This window comes from Pseudorasbora parva, chromosome 13, assembly GCF_024679245.1.
Source record: "Pseudorasbora parva isolate DD20220531a chromosome 13, ASM2467924v1, whole genome shotgun sequence".
NCBI lineage: Eukaryota > Metazoa > Chordata > Actinopteri > Cypriniformes > Gobionidae > Pseudorasbora > Pseudorasbora parva.
In genome coordinates, this window is record NC_090184.1 from 7,878,331 (window position 1) to 7,904,727 (window position 26,397).

Here is a 26,397-nt window from a genome sequence, read left to right on the forward strand (position 1 = left end):
ACTCTGATTTTATTCATTTAAAAAAGAATGTCATATACACTTGGGATGACTTGAGGGTGAGTAAATCATGGGCTAATTTTCATTTGTAGGTGAACTAACTGCTGTAAACTGGGCCCACAAACACAGTAGATCCACACAACCCCCCCACACAATTTACATTTTAATAATAATAAATAAGGGAAGACTTGAAAACCTAGGGCCCTATAATTTCTGCGATCACGGAATCGCGGACGGAATCGCGGAATTGGCATATTAACGCGGAATCTGCATATAAACGCGGAATCTGGTGTTAACGCAGATTTGTCTGAGGAAAGTGCAGACCGGGGGAAGCAAATCTTCGCGACACAACCCCTCCCGTCATTTCAGCTCGCCCTTCAAAACAATGAAAGTACAGCGAAGTTGGTCTCCACGGCTCTGCGTTCGGCAGCATTGGTCGCGCGCGCACCTGAACCGCGGCTCGTGTATTGCACATACAGACCGATATTGTCCATTCTGTCAGATTTTCCGGTGTTCTGCTCGACCCCTGTCATCTCGTGCTTTGATTTATAATGTGCACATTAGGCAGCAATGCATATCTGCTGCAAATGCGACCGTTTTCCCCTCTGTTAGTCTGTTCCAAACATGCATTTAACATGCTGTAGCCTATGGGTAGTTTACATGATAAGTAACCTTAAAGTTAAAATTAAGCATCTAGTCTTAATCATTTAAAGGGGCCTTTGAAGTTTGGGGAAAAAACTTCAGGCAGGGTTGTGTTTTCGTGTATTTTTATTTTTCACAGCTCTGGATATCATAATGGTGATTGATAAACACACAGAACAATTCACTACATGATTTCATGGTGAAATGTTTTTTTTTTATGTTAATTTTCAAATTTAAATGTTTTACTTATTAGTACTGTAAAAGATGATTCTTATGATTTTTTTTTTTTTAGTTCTTTTAAAAAAATTTTACTTGAAAGAAAAAGCTAATGGAGCACTTTCATTTTACTTATATAAACTATTATAATTTATTTTACCGGAAAGTTTAAAGCTAATAACCATTAATATTTGAAGTATTTGAAGTGCAGTGTTATGTCAAATATCATATTTGTCCTAAAAAGTAAATGTGATGTTTGTTACCTCAATAAATTTAAGGTCATTCCTATTTTTTGTTTTATGTTGTATTATATTAACATTAAAAGCAAACTCTTTTTTCACCAAAATAACAGGGTAAAAAAACTGAATTGCCAAACATTTTAACGGAAAAAACGGAATTTGCAAAAATTAAAACGGAAAAAACGGAATTTGGGAAAAAATAAAACGGATTTTATAGGGCCCTAAAAACCCAGTTTGTGAACCAAAGGCCAACCTAGAGGAAAGGAAAATCAAACCTGAGATCTCCTTCTCAACTCACATCTTTCTCCTAGACAGAAATGAGATCAAGTGAACATCAAATTGAGACATAAGGCTAAGTCTCCTGCTTCTCACATGTTTATCCTGAGACAAAAAATGACATTCTCTCATGTTTATCTCCTCTAAAGTTTCATAAGAGATCTCAACAACATCACATACTATGCTCTGATTTGTCTCCTTGGCTAGAGAGACTGGATTGCTCATATGTGTCTCCTCTAAAGTTTCAGAAGGGATCTCAACAGTATCGCACGCTGAGCTCAGACTTTTCTCTTCAGCTAGATACTCTGGAACTCTCAGTTTTGTCACCTCTAAAAAGTTTCATAAAAGATCTCAATAACATCACACACTGTGCTCAGAATATTCTCCTTAGTTAAAGTCTCTGGCACTCTCAAATTTGTCAAACAAATGTTGGTCACGTTTTCAAAACTCTTCACACAGAGATCACAACTTCAGTCTGTGCAAGCTAAACTGTGGATCATTGGCACTTGATTTGAGACATGAATTAAGTGTTTTGTTAGTTTTTGTGGATTTTGAATGTGAAATAACTGCTGTGAAGCAGAAAGTTGGTTTGGAGAACAAGTTTTGAAAATGACCAAAGTATGAGAAATGTGGCCTAGCGATTGTAAAAACTGTAATTTAGTTTAATTTGGCAGGGCAAATCCCAGCATCTTCTCTAGTTTATTTGAGAAGGGTTCTGCCACACTGGTAGTCTGAGCTCTATTGGCCTGTGGTTCACAAACTGGTTTTTCAAGTCTCCCTTATTGAAATGTAAATTGTGAGTGGGGGGTTGTGGGGGTTGAGGAGAGAAACACACAGGCGTCGTGATTTACTATCTAACATCTAACTATCTATTAATACAGTAGAGAGCTATTTCTGCTTGATTTAACCCTTTAAGCTCAAGTATTGCTGTAAAACCTCTAAATCTTTGCAGTGTGTTTATGACAAAAAGAAATGTCACAGCAAACACACAGGCGTCGTGATTTACTATCTAACAGGGGCCCTGAGTCAGTGTGTGTGTAACGTAATCACTATTCAATAATGACCTGCATTTAATACATTAGAGAGCTATTTCTGCTTGATTTAACCCTTTAAACTCAGGTATTGCTGTAAAAACTCTAAATCTTTGCAGTGTGTTTGTGATTATAAGAAATGTCACAGCAAACACACAGGCGTCGTGATTTACTATCTAACAGGGGACCTGAGTCAGTGTGTGTGTAACGTAATCACTATTCAATAATGACCTGCATTTAATACATTAGAGAGCTATTTCTGCTTGATTTAACCCTTTAAACTCAGGTATTGCTGTAAAAACTCTAAATCTTTGCAGTGTGTTTGTGATTATAAGAAATGTCACAGCAAACACACAGGCGTCGTGATTTACTATCTAACAGGGGACCTGAGTCAGTGTGTGTGTAACTTAATCACTATTCAATAATGACCTGCATTTAATACATTAGAGAGCTATTTCTGCTTGATTTAACCCTTTAAACTCAGGTATTGCTGTAAAAACTCTAAATCTTTGCAGTGTGTTTGTGATGATAAGAAATGTCACAGCAAACACACAGGCGTCGTGATTTACTATCTAACAGGGGACCTGAGTCAGTGTGTGTGTAACGTAATCACTATTCAATAATGACCTGCAATTAATACATTAGAGAGCTATTTCTGCTTGATTTAACTCTTTAAACTCAGGTATTGCTGTAAAAACTCTAAATCTTTGCAGTGTGTTTGTGATTATAAGAAATGTCACAGCAAACACACAGGCGTCGTGATTTACTATCTAACAGGGGACCTGAGTCAGTTGCTGCGTCCCAATCCGCCTACTTATACTACGTCCTAAAAGTATGTACTCTTTTTGTGAAGAAAAAGTATATACTTTTGAGTGTGTAGCAGAAAAGTATGCAAGCTTCGGGACATACTACTTCGCCATCTTTAACGGAGTCTGTCGCTTAGTTACGTGCATCCCGTCACCGTTTATCTGCCCTGTCAATCATCGTCAGATTCGTCACAGTTCAAATCCTTCACATTCAGTTTAATCTCCTACCGTATCAGAGAGAAATGTAGCCGCTCGTTGATCTGCCATTTGTGGGTCTTTAATGCAGAGACTCTCCTCCTGTGTTTGCAGTTTAAATATAATGATGCATTTAAAAGTTAATGGCTAAACATGTCATTAAAAAAGTTCACAATGCTGCTGCTTGTGAAATATAATATGGAAAACACTGAATAAATATATTTTTGTCAGGTAAAATATTGGTACGGTCACTCAAACCCCTTTATCTAAACTTCTCTACTTAACCGCCGAACTCGCACATCCGTCATGTTTGTAGTTTATTAAAGCTTTTTATCCGCGTTTGTAGTTCTAATCGAATCCTCGTCCAACTCGCAGTGGGTTGTGGGCAATATCAGCCGTTAGAGTGCCCATCGATCCATACTGTGAATTCGGACCGGAAATAGTAAACCATCCGGGAATCTTTGGAATACTCTTTTCAACATACTACGATTTGGGACATACTAATTCTATTTTCGAATACTATTTAGGATGGATAGTATGCGAATTGGGACGCAGCAAGTGTGTGTGTAACATATTCACTATTCAATAATGACCTGCAATGAATACATTAGAGAGCTATTTCTGCTTGATTTAACCATTTAAACTCAGGTATTGCTGTAAAAACTCTAAATCTTTGCAGTGTGTTTGTGATGATAAGAAATGACACAGCAAACACACAGGCGTCGTGATTTACTATCTAACAGGGGACCTGAGTCAGTGTGTGTGTAACGTAATCATTATTCAATAATGACCTGCAATGAATACATTAGAGAGCTATTTCTGCTTGATTTAACCCTTTAAACTCAAGTATTGCTGTAAAAACTCTAAATCTTTGCAGTGTGTTTGTGATTATAAGAAATGTCACAGCAAACACACAGGCGTCGTGATTTACTATCTAACAGGGGACTCGAGTCAGTGTGTGTGTAACGTAATCACTATTCAATAATGACCTGCAATGAATACATTAGAGAGCTATTTCTGCTTGATTTAACCCTTTAAACTCAAGTATTGCTGTAAAAACTCTAAATCTTTGCAGTGTGTTTGTGATTATAAGAAATGTCACAGCAAACACACAGGCGTCGTGATTTACTATCTAACAGGGGACTCGAGTCAGTGTGTGTGTAACGTAATCACTATTCAATAATGACCTGCATTTAATACATTAGAGAGCTATTTCTGCTTGATTTAACCCTTTAAACTCAGGTATTGCTGTAAAAACTCTAAATCTTTGCAGTGTGTTTATGACAGCAAGAAATGTCACAGCAAACACACAGGCGTCGTGATTTACTATCTAACAGGGGACCTGATTCAGTGTGTGTGTACCGTAGTCACTATTCAATAATGACCTGCATTTAATACATTAGAGAGCTATTTCTGCTTGATTTAACCCTTTAAACTCAGGTATTGCAGTAAAAACTCTAAATCTTTGCAGTGTGTTTATGACAGCAAGAAATGTCACAGCAAACACACAGGCGTCGTGATTTACTATCTAACAGGGGACCTGATTCAGTGTGTGTGTACCGTAGTCACTATTCAATAATGACCTGCATTTAATACATTAGAGAGCTATTTCTGCTTGATTTAACCATTTAAACTCAGGTATTGCTGTAAAAACTCTAAATCTTTGCAGTGTGTTTGTGATGATAAGAAATGACACAGCAAACACACAGGCGTCGTGATTTACTATCTAACAGGGGACCCGAGTCAGTGTGTGTGTAACGTAATCACTATTCAATAATGACCTGCAATTAATACATTAGAGAGCTATTTCTGCTTGATTTAACCCTTTAAACTCAGGTATTGCTGTAAAAACTCTAAATCTTTGCAGTGTGTTTGTGATGATAAGAAATGTCACAGCAAACACACAGGCGTCGTGATTTACTATCTAACAGGGGACCTGAGTCAGTGTGTGTGTAACGTAATCACTATACAATAATGACCTGCAATTAATACATTAGAGAGCTATTACTGCTTGATTTAACCCTTTAAACTCAGGTATTGCTGTAAAAACTCTAAATCTTTGCAGTGTGTTTGTGATGACAAGAAATGTCACAGCAAACACACAGGCATCGTGATTTACTATCTAACAGGGGACCTGATTTAGTGTGTGTGTAACATATTCACTATTCAATAATGACCTGCAATTAATACATTAGAGAGCTATTTCTGCTTGATTTAACCCTTTAAACTCAGGTATTGCTGTAAAAACTCTAAATCTTTACAGTGTGTTTGTGATGACAAGAAATGTCACAGCAAACACACAGGCGTCGTGATTTACTATCTAACAGGGGACCTGAGTCAGTGTGTGTGTGTAACGTAATCACTATTCAATAATGACCTGCAATGAATACATTAGAGAGCTATTTCTGCTTGATTTAACCCTTTAAACTCAGGTATTGCTGTAAAAACTCTAAATCTTTGCAGTGTGTTTATGATGATAAGAAATGTCACAGTAAACACACAGGCGTCGTGATTTACTATCTAACAGGGGACCTGAATCATTTTGTTAAACATAAATAAATCAAAAGTGGTTAGTTTAAAAAGCTCATAAATGTATACTTGGCTAAAATAAAATGTTTTTAATAATCTCTATGTTAACACTTGTTTAAAAGAACTTTAGATGCAAAGTTTGTCCCATTTACCGTACCTTTTTTTTTATATAAATAAAATAATGCATTATTTTTCAATAATTATAGGCCACTGTCATTAAAATGTTATATATATATACACAGAAACAAAAAATATTTACAAAAGCATTGAATGAGATCCCTTAATAATTTAATAAAGTTTTACGGTCTGTCCACGGCCCTGATGGATGGTATTTACTATATTTATTTGTAGAAACTGAAGACACACACATTTTGATGGCAGATGTATTTCTAATTACATCCTGGTTGTTTAGATTTTTTAATCATTTTTTCTTGGATCCTGTAGTATTTAATTTTAAAGTAATGCAAAGTTTGAAACTAGTCAGGGTATTTAGTAAAGAGATATAATCTATATAATGTGTGTTCCTTTAGTAAGCAGTCTGTTAAACAGCAGCTCTAGAGTCAGAGGACAGCAGGCCATTCAAACAATAGAGGAGTGTGTGTGTGTGTGAACGACGTGTGTTTAAGGGCCATTACAGTTCCTGCTCCAGCCTACAGGGGAGCTGCTGAGCATGGCCTTAAACACTCACACACTCTTAGGTCCCCTCTTGGTCAAAATTTTTAAAAATTCACCAGAGTGTTGTTTCTTGATTTTAACCTGATTTAAACACACACACCTGCAGGTCCTTACTTGGTCAAACATTTAAAAAAATCACCAGAGCATTTCTTTAGTGTTTTACTTCATTTTCACATGATTTAATGCATGACCAACAGGGGACTTGAAAAATGTCCCCTCTTGGCTCAGAGGTCCCCTGTTGGTGAGTGTGTAACGACGCCAAGGTCCCCTGTTAGATAGGTAGACAAGTACACACACACACACACACACACACACACACACACACACACACACACACACACACACACACACACACACACACACACACGTTAGTCTATGTGGTTTACAGGGACTCTCCATAGGCGTAATGGTTTTTATACCGTACAAACCGTATTTTCTATCCCCCTACAATGCCCCTGCCCCTAAACCTACCCATCACAGGAAACATTTTGCATTTTTACTTTCTCAAAAAAACATAATTTAGTATGTTTTTAAGGCCATTTGAATTATGAGGACATTTGATATGTCCTCATAAACCACATTTATAGTGTAATACCAGTGTAATACCCATGTAGATATACAAATTTGTGTCCTCATAAACCACATAAACAGGCTCACACACACACACACACACACACACACACACACACACACACACACACACACACACACACACACACACACACACACACACACACACACACACGTTCAGTACCGTTCAAAATTAATGCTTTGGTCTGTGAGATCACTCTTCAGAGAGTCCAGCTCACTCTGCAGGAACGCAACATTAGTGTGGGACTCCAAAAGCTCCTGTTTCAACTTCTGGTTTTGCTGAAAAAGAGAAACAAGGCAAAAACACATTACACACGCACAGCAAAAAAAAAAAAAAAAAAAAGTAACTGTCTGGATTTCAATAGGCAAATGCTCAAGTGTCTACGATTGGCTCATTATTGCAGTGATTATCATGTTTCTATCATGTTATATGTTGGCAAAAAGTTATTCTAACCCTAACTGATGGAGTGTGTAGCTTTTAATTTCTTAAGCAACCATGTTCCAGGATGACAATGTCAAGACTCATCAGCTCAGACTGTGAAATGATGGTTGGGAGGGAGCATGAAGAATCATTTTCACATGAATTGGCACCTATGAGTCCAGTTCCATCCCTCTTGATGAAAATAACATCACAACATTGATTCACATTAAGAAGTACATACATTTTTGGTCCGATTAACAGTACTCTAGCCCAAATGGTGTTTTGATTATAAAGTTTAACATCAGCTACCAATGTGATGCTTCCAATCCAAAACCTTAACACTAGCTCGACGTGAAGTTATTTAACGTAATTTCGGGAGGAGTACGCCCATCTAATCTTTCAATTAATACCAAGATATAAAACCGGCAGCTTAATTCATCCTCTTTTTAGTTCCTGAAGCATCCCTTCTCCTCCGCTGCTCCTCCTTTTGTGCATTTTTTGTACTCCACACTGGTGGTGGTTGGAGAGATCCCTGATACGAGTGTAAAGCACTTTGGGTGTACAGTAGTACATATGAAAGCCTAATATAAATGCCTCATTCATTCATTCATTCATTCATTCAATTTTGCCTGTTATAGGGGGGCAATCGGAGCTCGTGTAGAATATCCTCTTTGAGCCCCTCTATAGCAGACAGCAAGCCAAATCTGTTTACCACTTTCACTAAGATTATTTGGGCACACAAACTCGTGAAATTCAATCAATCAATCAATCAATCAATCAACTTTATTTATATAGCGCTTTTACAATCACGATTGTGTCAAAGCAGCTTCACAGTGTCAAACAGGATAATATTGCGACAAAATTAGATTTGGCTGTACAGTCTTACTGGAGAAAACAGTGATGTTATCAGCTTATTTTAATTTATCATATAGCGACAATGTTGGCAGATCAGTATTATAGTTTATAGAATTAAATAAGACCTAATTCATACATTCGAACCCATAGGGAGTCTAACCTGGGACACAGCTGATAAAGGATCATGTAGGTTTTTGTAATGTATTTGAGCATTAAAAGTACAGCGAAAACAATGCTGAACTAAATTAAATAAATGTATTGGCGTCTGCCGTGTTTATTGAACCAATCAGATAAGAGTAAATTGAGAGTCAGCGAGAAGCGCATTTAATAAGACTACAAGAAGAAGTACCCCCTTTCACCTCATGCGTGCAAAAGTCAATGATTTAGAGAACTGACTGACCTGAACATATCAGGTTATTTTGGGAACTTTTTGCCCTACGTACACAACAAGCCCATAGACATTTGTAACAGTTTGGTTTTTACACATACAGATAGGTTCTACATAGTTAATCTGTTTTGCAGTTCTATAAACTGAAGTTTTTTTTTTCCTTTATTTGCTTGCAAATCGCTGTTCATAGGCTTGTAATGCTTTGGACTGTATTTTAGCTTAAAAAAAACGTGCCAAAAGTGTAAGCGCCGACAAAATGAAAGTCAGAAGAATACAGATCATATTTGTCTAGCATTAGCATGAAGCTGCAGTGGACCCACTTTATATTAGGTGGCCTTAACTACTATGTACTAACATTGTAATTAATCATTTGATACATTGCACTTATTGTGTACATACATTGTATGTATGTGTTTTTACATTGTACTTACATTTTAAAAATATCTGCATGTAATCACGTCTGTAATTATTTCTGTAGTAACATTTGTAATTACACAGTTTGCATTTCTCTTACCCTTAACCCTACCCTTAAACTGACCCACACCACCACACCTGTCCTTAACTCTACCCGTATCCCACCTCAATATCAGCAAAAGTGTTTTACAATACAATTTGAACACAGTAAGTACATTGCACTTATTTTTTGATGTAAGTACATAGTACTTAAGGCCACCTAATATAAAGTGGGGCCACTGCAGTTTCACAATACGTAAATTACACTTCTGACCAGTAAAACACTGTAAATAACTTTATCATTTGTTTGAAATGTGATTTACACCTTTACAAAGCTTCTCTTGCGCATACAAATTTAATTTAAGCTTACAATCTGTACACGTCCACAAATCTTATCCTGCATATGCGATTCTTTTTGGCATCATTTTACCTTTATACAAGCTCTGTATTGACAATGCAAGAGGCCAGCACTCTGTAAAATCTCCTCCAGCACATCCCAAAGACTTTCAGTGAATTTAAAGGGTTAGTTCACCCAACAAACAAAATTCTGTCATTAATTACTTTCCCTTATTTCATTCATTTTCGGAACACAAATTCAGAATTTTGTTGAAATCCGCTGGCTCAGAAAACCTGACAGCAATGACATTTCCTCTTTCAAGACCCATAAAGGCACTAAAGACGTCGTTACAAAGTCCATCTCGCTACAGTGGTTCTATAATAACAGAACAGTATAATACCTCATATAGTGATGGCCGATTTCAAAAGCACAGCTTCCTGAAGCTTCAAGGCTTTATGAATCAGTGTATCAAATTAGCGGTCACGTGAGTCACGTGATTTCAGCAGTTTGACGGTTTGACACGCGATCCGAATCATGAATCTATACGCTGAATAATTAAGCTCAGAGGCTTCAGGAAGCAGTGTGTTGAAATCAGCCATAACTATATTATGTAATTTAGTTTCTCTTGTCGCTTCATAAAATGATTGTAGCGCCACTGTAGTGAGATGGGCTTTGTAACGACGTCTTTAGTGCCTTTATGGGTCTTGAGAGAGAAAATGACATTGGTGTCAATGAAAGCCATCGGATTTCAACAAAAATATCTTCATTTGTGTCCCGAAGGTCTTACGTGTCTGGAACGTCATGAGGGTGAGTAGTTAATGACAGAAATTTCATTTTTGGGTGAACTAACCATTTAAGGTCTAGAATCAGAGGTGAAAATGATCTTTAATGCTCCCTCATAACCATTCTTTCACAATTAACCTGATGAATCTTGACATTGTCATCCTGGAATATGGCCATGCTGTGTCTTCCTACATGGTTGTTTAAGAAATTAAAAGTTACACACTCCATCAATTAGGGTTAGAAAAACTGTTGCCAAATAAAGGATATAATAAAACATCAAAATCACTGCAATAATGGTCCAATCATTTCTCTTAAAGGGTTAATTCAGTGATTATCATAAAGCTTTGTCTCAGTAGAAACCCGGGACTATAATTGCATGATCAAGCCCTACTACATAAATGACCCAGTTTAAATACACATTCATCTTCCCAGCGCTGAAGTACCCCTTTAAGCATTTACCTATCCAAACAGCATTTTTTTTTTTTTCCATGCAGTGTACAGAATCATCAGAGTTGGACAGTAGAGAAGTGTGTTTGAAGTACATTTTATAAGTATATTTACTTTATCAGTGTTTTTCTTTGGAAAACTTTTACTTCACTACATTCCAAAGCATACTCATTTTTACAACAGTACATTTCATAAATAAAAGTATTATTATTATTTTTTTTTTACATGTAATACTTTCTTGTAAATTACTACTAAATTACTTTAACTTTAGTAAAAGAAAGAAAGTGCTACATTTTAATGTAATCGAGTATTAAATTATATTCAATATGAAACATAGTGAAGTAAAATGTACAAAATTATGCTTTGGAATGTTGTGAAGTAAAAGTTTTCCAAAGAATTAAAAAAATTGCAAAATACTTCACTGCTGTCCGCCTCTGAATATCATACATCATTTGTGTTGGTCCCTTAGTATTCCAATAGGAGTTATACCAGCATTAGCTCATTGTTCTGTCGTTTCAGTGCTGAGGTTTCCTCTTTGAGGCTGGTACTCTTGTTCTGGTTTTCGATCTAAAAAAACAAAAAAACAACAAAAATCTTGTCTACAGATTGCTTCAAAGCAGCTTCACAGTTAATAACAGGAAATTAACAGTTAATGCTGCAAATCCCATCAATTTCAGCTATAAGCAGCTCAATAGAAGACAAAAAGGAGATATTTTCCAGCTCAATTCAACCTTCAGTTCTCATCTGATTGTGTCAGTGCAGTCAAATCGATAACATACCTCAATATCAATTGTCTATTAAACCCCAAATTTTTATACAGCTAAAACTAAGCCTGTTGTTAGCATAAGTCAGTAGGAGTCAGTCACCATCTGCAGAGTCTGTATCTTCTGCTGAAGTTCACATATCTGAGACTCGTACTGATGTTTCATGCTGCTCAGAGTCGACTCGGCTTTTTTAGACTCCTGGGGAAAAATGACAGAAACCATATGCTGGGGTTAAAAATAATACAATTTTATAACATTATAAGGACAACAAAAAATCTACACAGAGTTAAAATGAGTTGGATTTAAATAAACTAAAGACCTAAAAAGCTAGCGCTAGCCTAAGACGCTAGATCAAGACAATTAAGGGAACAAAAGGCTGCAGAATGCATTCATAGGTACAAAATGCTTGTCACTTTTTACAGGAACTTGAACAGGTGCAGTTAAACAAACAGTCGGTTCATTTTACATTACATAACGTGAGAAGTCGTGGAACACGGGTCTTAGATAAGGAACAAGAACAAACACAGGACTGTCGAAGACTGTCTGCACTAAAATGGGACGTCATGGATAAATTAAGCCCTGAATGTGATCCAAGACACTCACATGATTCAGCTTGATTCCAGATCACAGTAAACACCTGTGCCAATTCATTTAGTGTTGAGCATGTCAACTCCTAACTCACAATAAACAGAGCACTGTATCCATAGAAACAATACAAATATGAACACTGAAGGAATATATAATCAATTACAATTTGCATGCTTGACTACAGTGACAATGAAAAATAAGTATTTAGGTTTAGATCTGTTTAAAAAAGGGGATGGCAGTTTCCACAAAAACAAAAACAATAATAAGTAATCAATAATCAGTGATGTTACACGTAATATAATTAATCAATAATATTAAACATTGAGTCATCAAGTGCTGTAACAGAGGTTTATAAGGGACAGTGTTTACAGATTGCTGTTGTTAATGATGGGTCACGTGTGGGTAATTTGGGTGCTTTCTGCCCTAAGTGAAAGTGATATGAGATTTCACTGCGTGGGGATACAGCGACAGGCATTTTCTCGTTTTCAAGTTTAAAAAAAGTAAAAAATCAAAACATTCTTAAAACAAGAAACATTTACTTGAGAAGACTGTGTAAGATAATGTGAATTGTTTTGAGTTTTGAAAAAAAAAAAATCTGTAGGTTATCTACAAATTTGCTGAAAAAAACATTTTAAATAAATTAAGTTTTAAAGGGGTACTTTAGCACTGGGAAGATGAATCCGTAGTTAAACTGGGTCATCAATGTAGTAGAAATGTGAAATTATTTTAGAATTTGGTGCCTTCTAGACTGAGAAAATGTATTTTTGTCTCATGGGGATGAAAGACTACAATTCCCAGAATGCTTCGCTGCCCTGTGAGGCCATTCCCAAAGCCACCACTACTGGATTACTGTGACTGAGTTGGAGAAGACACTACAATTAAAAACTGAACGTGTCTGTTCAATATAATGAGTGAGTCACCGCGCGAGTATCACAGCACTGAGCACTGACTGCAGGAGTCAGATAAATGAGCTGATGAGCTCTCATGATGAGAGCTGAGGTAATCACGACTACACTCGCGGCATACATTCACAACGCGAGTTCAGTCTGGCGCGTTTTCAGTTCATGCCTTTGCAAGCTTAACTTTCATAGAAATTAATTTGAGAAGTTAAAAGACTTACATTGCACACCATAGCTCCGTTTAAATGAGTGCCTGTAGCTGCGAGCTGAGCTGTGAGTGTAATCTCCATCCCCCATGCGCGGATTCAAAACATGCGGAAATGGCTCCCTCTGCTGGCTGTAGTCTTTAGCCTCTGGCCAAACATTCCTCCTATGATGCAAATATCGTCAATTTGCATCATAGGAGGAATTTTTCCAGAAATAAAATGCATAAATCTCTTGTCTCAGGGGGATATGAGGGGGGAAAGCACATTTATTTGAATATACTCCAGGGTTTCTACTGATACAAAGCCATATGCTAATCGCTGAAGTAACCCTTTAATAATACATTAGAAAAAAATATTTAAAAACAAGATACACTTACTTGAAAAGCTTGAAATTGTATAAGCTTGTTTTGAGAAAATGTATTTGTTTAAATATTTTTACTAGAAAGCAAAACAAAACAAAAATACTGATTAAGAAATATATGTATTTCCAGTAAAATATGCAAGTAAAATTGATTTGGACAGTGGTTCCCAAGGGGTACGTGAGGTGACAGAGGGGGTCCACCAACAAAATGCTGAGTCTTGCAGTCCATTTAAAGGCAGGGTAGTAGGGTATTAATTTTCCAAACTCCCCTAGAGTAAAACAGTTGAGTTTTACAGTTTTCAAAAACAAATATAGCCGATATTTTTCCTATTTTTAAAACTTGACTCTTCTGTAATTACATTGTGTACTAAGACGGACAGAAAATGAAAAGTTGCGATTTTCTAGGCTGATATGGCTATTAAAGGTGCACTATGTTGTATTTTTGCAGTAAAATATCCAAAAACCACTAGGCCGGTGTTATATATTTTGTTCAGTTGAGTACCTACAATATCCCAGAAGTTTCCAACTATTTGTAAATTGTGAGAAAATTGCTATTTTAACTAAGGACAGGGACGTTGTGTGTGTGTGTGTGTGTGTGTGTGTGTGTGTGTGTGTGTGTGTGTGTGTGTGTGAGCCTGTTTATGTGGTTTATGAGGACACAAATTTGTATAACTACATGGGTATTACACTGGTATTACACTATAAATGTGGTTTATGAGGACATATCAAATGTCCTCATAATTCAAATGGCCTTAAAAACATACTAAATGATGTTTTTTTGAGAAAGTAAAAATGCTGAATGTTTCCTGTGATGGGTAGGTTTAGGGGCAGGGGCAGTGTAAGGGGATAGAAAATACGGTTTGTACAGTATAAAAACCATTACGCCTATGGAGAGTCCCTGTAAACCACATAGACCAACATGTGTGTGTGTGTGTGTGTGTGTGTGTGTGTGTGTGTGTGTGTGTGTGTGTGTGTGTGTGTAGGAATAAAGTGGAGCGCGGCGTGCCACATAAGTGTTCACGGACAACTGGATCTGCACCTGAGAGACTGTTTACGGCGTGCATGTCCTCTCTCGCTCTAGTCACGCGCGCGCGCACCCTACCGGGAGAAGAGCCCGTACGGCCCATACAAGGACCTTCCGTTCTATTAACGTCAAGTAGACCCATACTCGAAAAAAACTCTCCGAAACTTGTGAGAAACCGGAAGGAGTATTTTTAACACAGAAATACTCCATCAAACATCCAACATTAGTTTTTGAAACTTTGTCTATGTTTAGGATGGGAATCCAAGTCTTTAACAGCGTAAAAAGCTCAGTATGCATGAAACAGCATTTTACCCCCCCCCCCCCCCCCCCAAGGTCATTCCTATTTTTTGTTTTATGTTCTATTATATTAACATTAAAAGCACACTATTTTTTCACCAAAATAACAGTAAAGGGTAAAAAAAAAACTGAATTGCCAAACATTTTAACGGAAAAAAGAAATCTGCACAAATTAAAACGGAAAAAAAGGAATTTGCAAAAATTAAAATGGAAAAAACGGAATTTGGGAAAAAATAAAATGGATTTTATAGGGCCCTACCCATGTTATGGCAGCAAAGTCCCTTGATTATTACGCAGGAATGAGGGTTTAGTTCCTAGCCATATTGCAAATTTTCCTTTTCCGTCGGTCTTGGTAAACGACGTAACTACAGAAAAGTCAAGTTTTAAATAGGAAAAATTATTTTGGTAATTTTTTTTTTTTGAGCTAATAGTCTAATCAAATTCAATGATTTATGCTAAGCTATGCTAAAAGTGCCACGGCCAGATAGAGAGATCGGCTGTATGGATTTGAAAACTGTAAAACTCAACTGTTTAACTCTAGGGGAGTTGGAAAATGTACTTATATTACAATAAATATGTTCAGTATGTTCTGATATTGCTTGTCACATGCTTGTCCTGTCCTGTGGTGTTTTGTTATTTTGGCTATGTGCTCATATCTTTGTCTGATCCCTCCCCCTTGTTATCTGATTAGTGTTTGATTTGTAAGTTTGGTTTGGCACAGTTTGGTTCGAGTTGTTTTTTGTTATTTTTGATTATATGCTTTTCATCCTTGTGGGTTTTGTTTTGTGTTTATGTTTATTTTGTTAATAAATTCCAATATTGTCTGGACATGATTCCTCAATCCAGTTTTTTTTCTTTGTTTGAATGTATCATTGTACGGGTGGGATTAAAAATGTAAAAAGAGAAAAAGCAGTGGCACTGTACAAATCACCACATTTGCTCCTGAAATTAAAAACAATTATGCAAAAAATGATACTAAACTGATTAAATAACAAATTAAAAACAAAATTAAATAAAACTAAATGTATAAAATAATGGAAATCATTCTATATTTGACGCGCCTGCCAAAACCCTTTAAGGATCTCCATAGAACCGTTTCCTTTAAGAGTATATATTACTCCTGAGGTTAGATCAGCCAAGTCTCCTCACCTGTAGACGTGTGTTTCTCTCTGCAGTGTGGATGCGGTGATCCATCTCTTCCTCCATTTCACTCAACTGTATAGCCGACTGATCCTGAGCTCTGAACAAACATCCCATAACACACATTAGCCATCACATATGCAATAATATTCAATACTCTTAGTGGAATAGTTCATCCGAATGTTGTTTCTTTTGTGGAACACAAAAAAATATATTTTGAATAACTGCAACAACAACAAAAATACTGACAAAAAGTTTTGGCTACCACTCACCTCCATTGTAAGAAGAAGAAAAAAATATCAGAGAAGAAAGACAGGTGAGCAAATGATGACAGAATTGTAACTACATGCAATGTGCAACAAGGACATTTTAAAATAAAGTGTTACCGAATTTTCTTCTTTTTTAAAACAAAAAGTTCTCAAACCTTTTATGACAATTTCGGACAATTTACACATGATAGACAGAGCTCTGCACTGTGTACAAGGTCTGTGTGTATTACAACCTGCCTGCTCGACTTAATGAGCAACCATTATAAAAGAATGTTATAAAGAATAAGAGTGTGTTCACACTTACCAGGTCTGGTTTGATTAAAATGAACTCTAGTGCAATTGTTCTATTAGTGCAGTTCCTTTGAATAAGTGTGAATGCTGCCTGAACATTGTGCGCACTAAACAAGAGGACCAAACAAACTTTGGTGCGGTCCAACTAAAAGATGAACGCAACACAGACCATGTTGGACGTGATGTCACAAGATGTGAGCATACATATTACAGAATGCTCAAGCACACCTGCTTTTTTTAGACCTAGGAGCTTTGTTGCCCTTTACAGTTCGGTACAGGTGTTGGAAACAACGTCGTCTTCAGATCAGTGTGAATGCTAAGCAAACCAGGACAAAATCTATCGGACACACCCTAAAAGTAGCATCGCATGAAGATTTACTAGACAGGGCAAATTATTGTGAGATCGTAATCCCATGAAAGCGTTGTTGGAAAGTTCTGCGTGTGATCGACGCACAAATTAAAGAACACAGACATATAGCGGATCATTTCCATAATGACCAACACAATCTACCAAGAGCTGCGCAAATTAGTGTCTGGTTTAAAGGGCACCTATTATGCCACTTTTTACAAGATGTAATATAAGTCTCAATATAAAAGTCCTAACAGATCATTTAATATACCATTTTGAACATTTTGGGGTTTGAGAAACATTTTGTTGTTTTGTGTGTGTCTCCTTTAAACGGGTGATGAATTGAGATATCAGCTCTTCCTTGAGCTTTTGATATATAAAAGGTCATGGTAATATAAAAATATCCTGTAAGATTCAGAGCTGAAAACTTCCTTGTTAGTCAAAGAAAAGCTTTTACAGACACCAGGCTCAGCAAATGATCGTGTGCTTCATACAAAACACCGCCCTCAGCATGTCTAATCCAGAAGCTCGCCCATTGACTCATGGAGGTGATCGTCTCGTGCTAGCTGGCCAACAACAATAAACATGGCGAGGAAGATAGTAAGATATTGCACTGTTCCTGTTTGTGGAAGAACACAGTCGCTGCATACGCTTCCTTCGGATCCTAATATTAGGAATGAGTGGTTGAACTTTATTTTTAATGAAGTTCTAGCTCATGGGGAAGACATGTTCACTTCAGTTCACTGCGGGATCGTTTGTAAACAAATCTCCAGTCGATGCTTTACCACGACAGGAATGGTAAAACACACTTATGTGTGAGTAAAACGTGTTTTTATATCTAATAGTATTGCATTGTTATATATCGTTTTGCTTATGTGTACGTGTCTAAGGGGGCATTCACACTTGTAGTTTGGTTCGTTTGGTCCGGACCAAAAAACTAAAACAAAACATATAGTCCTGGTCCGCTTAACGCTCACAGTGCCATTTTTAACAGCGGACCTAAAGTTACCAAACCAAAGGCACAGGGAGACGGTCACAACCTGATTGGTCGGCTTATATGACGTAGGAGCTTGCTTACCGAACATTCAAAACACTGCTGTGTGCTGGATAAAACGCCATCATTTTATGCGTGTACATATGGCATTATTTTTACCCGCTGAGAACTCATGAAATGTTAAAAATATTCAAAACAGCACTAGGATTTCCTCCGTTTTATGCAGAAAAGAGACGGTCGTCTCTTATAGAAAAGAGACGGCAGTTCCGTTGTCTGTACCGGATAATAATGGGCAACACGGGTCATTTGATGAGAAGAACCAGGCATGCTTTTTGTGCGTTTTTTCTAGCATTTTCGAAACATGCTTGTCGGACCAAATATTGATGAGGTACTTCCTCATTGCTCTACGTTTGCCCTCTAACGTACGTTTATTCATTTTGGATACACCGATCTTTCCGCGTCGTTAAATCAGCTGATCAAGTGTCGCATCTTGTGACAAACGAGCAATCGCACCAGGGTTCGTTTTAATCGAACCAAACATGACAAGTGTGAACGCACCTTAACATACCTTTAGCACACTGGACTCAGACACGTTTGAGCCAGGGCTCGCAAAGCCGTGCAGGCCGATGAATCTCATTATATTCCGTTCTTGATATGTGCTGTTGTCACTCTCAACGTGAAGTTTTATTAACTAATTTCGGGAGGAGCACGTTCAGATAATTAAATATACTCTGGGTTCGGGCAAAAATCCGAGCCCGGAGCCCTCCCCTGGAAAGCACGCCAAATACACATAATCTTTACTCTATTTAATTTGATGTAAGTGTGAACTCGTGAATTGGCATTTGAAAAGTGGCGCGTGCACACGTATGTGTGTGTGTGCGCGCGGTTCGCGCCTATATCAACCGATCTTGCGGGCTATGTGTAATATAAAAATAATAGTCCAATCAATCGCGGGTTTGATGAGAAATAAATCCTTGTGATTGTTTGATAAAGACGTTTATGAGCCCTGTGATCAAGAGAATCATTCCAGTTGCCGCTTCTCCCTTAATTTCTCCTCTCCTTCATGTGAACTGACAGGGGAGCCTAAGCTTTTTAAATATGCAAATCTTATCCAATCTTAGTCTTTGTCGTTTAAGTCTCCAGTGTGGCACGCCTATCAAAACTGAGCGTTCAGGAGAGAGCCTCAAAACCAGTGTAGAAAATAGCCTATTACTTATTGGTTATGGTGTTTTTGAATGTAAAAAACACACTAACGTCATTAGTTGTTGTGATGCGCGGTTCGTCTCATAACCCGTGGGTCAGGTTGGGGCGGGTAAAGAAATTGTCACTTTATTTGCGGAGCGGGTTGGGGCAGGTCATTAAAAACAAAATAAAATTAAAAATCTGTGCATGTTGCCAATTCCCTATAGTATAAATTAAATATTTGGGAATATCTATTTTCATATTTTATTAGGTTCTTTGATAAGGTTACAATACTAAGGCCGTAGCAACTTAACATGCGTGATGTCCCCAAACCTTTGGCGTAACGTGACACGTCACGAAAGCCACTAGCCAAGCAGCTCCAGCTGCCAGCCGAAAAATGAGTGGGAGAATGTTAGTGAAGAAGTTGACGAAAGAGACAAGGTTCGTGCTTTGTAAATGTTGAAAATGTTTATCATTATCTTGTTATTAGTACAGGTCCTTCTAAAAAAAATAGCATATTGTAATAAAGTTCATTATTTTCCATAATGTAATGATAAAAATGTAGATTTATATATTTTAGATTCATTGCACACCAACTGAAATATTTCAGGTCTTTTATTGTTTTAATACTGATGATTTTGGCATACAGCTCATGAAAACCCAAAATCTCAAAAAATTAGCATATCATGAAAAGGTTCTATAAACGAGCTATTAACCTAATCATCTGAATCAACTAATAAACTCTAAACGCCTGCAAAAGATTCCTGAGGCTTTTAAAAACTCCCAGTCTGGTTCATTACTCAAAACCGCAATCATGGGTAAGACTGCCGACCCGACTGCTGTCCAGAAGGCCATCATTGACACCCTCAAGCGAGAGGGGAAGACACAGAAAGAAATTTCTGAACGAATAGGCTGTTTCCAGAGTGCTGTATCAAGGCACCTCAGTGGGAAGTCTGTGGGAAGGAAAAAGTGTGGCAAAAAACGCTGCACAACGAGAAGAGGTGACCGGACCCTGAGGAAGATTGTGGAGAAGGACCGATTCCAGACCTTGGGGGACCTGCGGAAGCGGTGGACTGAGTCTGGAGTAGAAACATCCAGAGCCACCGTGCACAGGCGTGTGCAGGAAATGGGCTACAGGTGCCGCATTCCCCAGGTCAAGACACTATTGGGCTACAGAGAAGCAGCACTGGACTGTTGCTCAGTGGTCCAAAGTACTTTTTTCAGATGAAAGCAAATTTTGCATGTCATTCGGAAATCAAGGTGCCAGAGTCTGGAGGAAGACTGGGGAAAAGGAAATGCCAAAATGCCTGAAGTCCAGTGTCAAGTACCCACAGTCAGTGATGGTCTGGGGTGCCATGTCAGCTGCTGGTGTTGGTCCACTGTGTTTTATGAAGGGCAGGGTCAATGCAGCTAGCTATCAGGAGATTTTGGGGCACTTCATGATTCCATCTGCTGAAAAGCTTTAAGGAGATGAAGATTTGGTTTTTCAGCACGACCTGGCACCTGCTCACAGTGCCAAAACCACTGGTAAATGGATTACTGACCATGGTATTACTGTGCTCAATTGGCCTGCCAACTCTCCTGACCTGAACCCCATAGAGAATCTGTGGGATATTGTGAAGAGAAAGTTGAGAGACGCAAGACCCAACACTCTGGATGCTATCGAAGCATCCTGGGCCTCCATAACACCTCAGCAGTGCCACAGGCTGATCACCTCCATGCCACGCCGCATTGAAGCAGTCATTTCTGCAAAAGGTTTCCCGACCAAGTATTGAGTGCATAACTGAACATAATTATTTGAAGGTTGACTTTTTTGTATTAAAAACACTTTTATTTTATTGGTTGGATGAAATATGCAAATTTTTTTAGATTGAATTTGGGTTTTCATGAGCTGTATGCCAAAATCATCAGTATTAAAACAATAAAAGACCTCAAAATATTTCAGTTGGTGTGCAATGAATCTAAAATATATGAAATTTCATTTTTTTATCATTACATTACGGAAAATAATGAACTTTATCACAATATTCAAATCTTTTGAGGACCTGTATGACCAGATTTTTTGGTTCATATTTGTTTACAGGGCAATGTTTCCAAGCACTTTCAGGCTTAAATAAAGGCTGTTAACGTTTACATTACAATGCCTAGTATGTTTATTTAATGGTCGCGGGTGCGGACGGGATATGAAAATATATACAGTGGTGCGGGGCGGGCTGGTGAACGGCTGTCTTTCGAAATCAGCTTTAACCGAGACTCTGGAAGACTTGGAGTTAAGCTTTTCTCTGAGAAAAGAACAAAGAACGCCACTGAAGTCATTCTTAAAAAGGGAAGATGTGTTCGGAGTTTTGCTGACCGGATACGGCGAAAGTTTAATCTATCAACTAGCTCTGCTTCTCATTGCTCTGGTTGGTTTTAGCGCTATCCAATTGTGTGCAGAGGGAGTTTGAAAGACAACCGTTTATCCCGCCCCTCTTGGAAAATGGTTCTTGACATGGTTCTTGGAAATGGTTCTTGACATGAAGATGCTACAAAGAATGTCTGAAGAACTCTGCCCAGTTTCTATGCAAAATAAGCTGAAGGAAACTGACCACAAGAGTATGTAGCCTATGTGTGTGTACGAGTGTGTGTACCTCTTTACAGCAAGAGCCAGATGTTCCATTTCGTTGTTCAGTGTTCGGATCTCTTTGATAAAACTGAGGAGAACTCTTTCATACTGGGGAACCATTCTGGGCTCCGTCAAACTGATGTTCTGGTACAGAGTTGATACCTGGTCAATCCTACAGACATAAAAACACCAAGCCATTAAAACCAAAGGAAGATTAATCTGAAATAATTATTCACAGAATGTATGTAAAAAACTATTGTGACATAATGAAAGATCTCTGCATACACATTTATGGAAAACATCTATGCATCTCGTTGGGTTAGTGATGCTAAACAGAGTTCAACTTAAGGACAATCATGTGTTTTTCAGGCAATATTCAGTCCAATGGAGTCTAATAAATTGGTGCCAGGTTATTAATAACAGCATGTTTTCAAGCCTCATGACTTTGCTGTTCTCTTTTATGAAGTATAACACTTGTGGTGGCGTCAGATGCTATAGATAATGAGTGATATAAGAGAGGTATTGATAGTCCACAACTAATCAATGTTCTGTTGAGGTTGGCGTGGCATGACGGTATGATTCCTCGGGCTAGAATCAACTCCACCGTCCTGTCATGAGAAACATCAAACTCTATTTTAATCAAGGCCGACATCAACAAATGCTAAAAGTCTCATGACTTGAACAATTTAAGTTGTACAATTGATAAACTTGGAAAATATTCATGATTTAGAACATCAGGTTTCAACACAAATATGAAACAAATAAAATACCCCCCAAAAAGTTAGAATAAAACAAGGAGGTTTTCAACATTTTATCAGCTGCATTTAAGGGAATATTTTCACATATTTCAACAATATACAGTATATGATATATGTACATTATGGCAAATAGGTAGCAGTGTACCTGTTTGGATATTTGCACAGGCTGATAACCAAAACTAGGTCATATATATATATATATATATATATATATATATATATATATATATATATATATATATATATATATATATATATATATATATATATATATATGTATAGTTATTGTAGTTGTCTCTTTTAATTTGATATGGGATACTTTTTAATATTAACATTTCAGCCTACAATGCGGCAAATTGTGGCCACATTGTAATTTTAGTCCAGATTAAAACACATCTGTTAAACACATCACGCTGATTCTGTGCTGGCACTGCATTGTTCTTTAATATTCCTCATATTCATTTTAATATGTTCAATTTGTTTAGTTACAGACCACCAAAAATAGCAAAAACAGCATAGCTTCAGTGCTGATCAAACACTTTAAAATATATATATGGCATATATGGTTCCATGCAGAACCTTTAAAATCACTTCCATAACACAAAATGTTCTCTATATATAAAAAAAAATGTACTTTGGACAATTAGAATGTTCATTACTCAAAGACAAGGTTATTTTGCTGAAAGGTTATGTCATCGCTTGCGGAAAACCCATTTTGCAACCCTTATGTCAAACTAAATAGGGCTCTCAGATCGGAAGGATCAAGCCAGGATAATAACACCTCTGGTAAATTTACCGTGGTGAGATGGCGTTTAGCTATCATGCCACGCGCAGCTGGAACCAGCTTCCAGAGGATGTCAAATGTGTCCCGTCTGAAGATTAATTTTACTCCAGATTAAAACTCATCTGTTAAACACATCACACTGATTCTGTGCGGGCACTGCATTTGTTCTTTAATTTTTAATTCTTTAATGTCCTTTAATATCCATCATATTCATTTTAAGAATCGTATTTATTTTTAACTATTATATTTTTTTAAGTTCTTACTTTTATTGTATAAGGCTGTTTTATATTTCTTATAAAACTTTTTTTATGATGTATGCCATGCGCTATATAAAACTTGCCTTTTCCTTGGCATAATGTGTGGGGTTTTCAATGTTTTTGTGTGTAAGGAGGACTTCCCTTAAGAAAATTTCCAGTAGCATATTTTAAGATTGTTTCCAATTACAAAAATCCAATAGGAGTCCCACTGAAATGGCTCAATCAGTCATTCTACATTAAACCTCATTAACATTCATTTCTGTTTTTGGGAGGGAACACCTTCAACAGTTCACGACTATCATAGAGGGAAATAAATGGGTTTTAAACCCCTAATTGTGTTCTTTAAACTTTTTCTTAAACTTGTGTGTCCCAGTTGGGATAATGATCAAAAGTAATTTAACCATATTGTTATTTTATTTTTTTAATATTAGGCTACTGTTTCATTTTGTTGATTGAGGTAATTTGACAGCATTATGGCACAGTTAGCCAGGTGTTTTACCTGGGGATGAATTTGAGCTGCTCCCCCAGCCGGGATTTAAAATCCTCCAGGGCGGCAGAGAAACTTTCCCCGGCGTTTTCGCTGCTCATCTCCTCGTCTTTCAACAAGTGTGACTCCTGAAAGCCGTCCATAAACTCCTCCAGATTGATCGCGCCGTCTTTGTCGGTGTCAAGTCTGGAGAAAATCGCATCTACCTCGGTGGACCGGACCTTCAGATCGGAACATATTTTCACAAACTCCCATTTCTCGATGCGTCCTGAATGATCCACATCATACGCGTGGAAGAGCTCGAGGAGTCTCTCCTTTTGCGCGTCAGACCCCATGGCTGCTCTGGAGATATGTCATTTAGCAAACGTTATAAGAGTGACTTTTTAAAGTGAGTAGACCTTGTGCTATCGTTTATGTACATTGACAACTTCATGAGTTCAGTGAGTGAAGTAAACGCCCCTAACACAAACGGCTCTGAATAAACAAACTCGCGCAACTTTGAGTTAGTTAGTTAGTTCCGCGGCGCGTCACGGGGTAGTATTTATAGACCTACTTAACAAATACCAGATAATAAAATAATGTTTACAGTACAAGCAACTCGCGTTTAGCATTTTATTCCTGGATGCCCAAATCATAATTGCCCCTGTTACTAGACCTACATGTCCCTTTGGACACTTTCCACGAAAAGGGTAAAAAGCATAATCTTTATTTTTTTCAGTAAAGCAGTGGAGACCGGGGATGGTTGTAACACTTAATTTGAGCATCAGTAACTCAGTGGTTGTTTATGCTAGGTGTCTCACATTTTGATAGGCCTACATGGTATTTGTCTGCTACTACATATACTACACAAACAGATTATGTGAGTTTGTCAAATACATAGAGTTCGATTGTAATAACCTACCCCACTCCTGGCCCGGTTTTTCAAAAGGTTTAATCCGGATAAAATGTATCCGGATTCATTAATCCTTTTTGTGCGATCCATGATCACGTAATCCAGGTTACTTTTTGGAGCCAGTTTTTTAAAGCAACATCGGATTGGATCAATCTGATCAGGATCACTAAATCTGGATAACCAGTGCTCAAAAATGATAGGAAATCACAATGTAAAACTATATGAAAAGAGGAACAAGTAGAATAGCCAGTGTGAGGTCAATATAAGTTTATTTTTATTTGAAATGAAAACACACACATTAAAAAAACAAAACAAGAAAAACTCCTCTTCCAGCAGACTGCTCATCTGAGACCTACAACACAAACACTCTGCATTGAGGATATTTATAATCAAGTATCAAGTATCAAGTGATCCGGATCAAAACCAAGATTGGATAACGTGATCTAATCCGATCATGTAATCCGTTTTTTCTTTTGAAAAACACATTTTCAAGATTTGATCCAATCCGTTATCCAAAATCCTAGTGGATTACTTTTGAAAAACTGGACCCTGCGGTGAGTTGTAGCTCTAGCTTAGGATCGATGTAACATCGAGAGGTCATTTGCTGACATAGCACCCACACCCTCCAATTTTTGCATCATTGAAGAACAAATAAAAACCGTTTTGAACAATGTGAACCATTTAAACTGACGTATATTGAATTTTTTACTACTTTAAATGTAGTGCAAAACTATTGCTGCGTGTTTGTGAACGTGTTCATTTTTTTCACATAAGGGTGTTGTTTCCATGAGCCACCTATTTTAGGTGAATTTTGATACATTGCATAAAAAACACAGGATGGAAACATCAAGATACGCATACATTCTAATGATGTGTAACAAGTAAATTAATTTGAGGCAGATCATTTTTATCTGGTAAGAAGACATGAGCATAAACTATGATGGAAAACACATTTACTGAATAAATCCATTGATACACAAACACACACACACACACACAAAAAACATGACCCTGCCACAACAAAGGATGTGATTGATAACTGGACTCTTTGGAATCATCAGAGGGGCTGGTTGTAATATTTTTAATAAACTAGTACAACTATCCCCACCTCTAAAAGCCATAACTTAGCTAACTGTTATAGCTTGTGGGTTTGAAGTTAGCGTAAATACAAAGCATCAAATTAAACTAGCAAAATAACTACTTCAGGTTATGTAAATTAAATAATTATACCTATTAGTCAATGATTGCTAGGCAAAACACATTATCTTGAACCATGTTACTTTCTTACCTGAAAATAACCTTTTTTGTTCATAAAATCTACAAGTTTGCTCATAGTAACATGCTATCTCCTGTGAGCTCAAAAAGAAGA

At 37.3% G+C, this 26,397-nt stretch overlaps 1 protein-coding gene across 1 annotated transcript in view; it reads right to left on the reverse strand.

Moving 5' to 3' along the window:
* Nucleotides 1-24,471, reverse strand: part of rasef (RAS and EF-hand domain containing) — a 57,889-nt gene extending 33,418 nt beyond the window's left edge. Inside the window, exons 1-6 of the mRNA XM_067412475.1 lie at nucleotides 24,149-24,471; nucleotides 21,876-22,022; nucleotides 16,170-16,260; nucleotides 11,748-11,843; nucleotides 11,371-11,448; nucleotides 7,361-7,476 (exon numbers count right to left, since the gene is read on the reverse strand). Of these exons, the coding sequence (XP_067268576.1) occupies nucleotides 7,361-7,476; nucleotides 11,371-11,448; nucleotides 11,748-11,843; nucleotides 16,170-16,260; nucleotides 21,876-22,022; nucleotides 24,149-24,471 (851 nt within the window). The remainder of the gene's footprint in view (nucleotides 1-7,360; nucleotides 7,477-11,370; nucleotides 11,449-11,747; nucleotides 11,844-16,169; nucleotides 16,261-21,875; nucleotides 22,023-24,148) is intronic.
* Nucleotides 24,472-26,397: the final 1,926 nt, after the last annotated feature.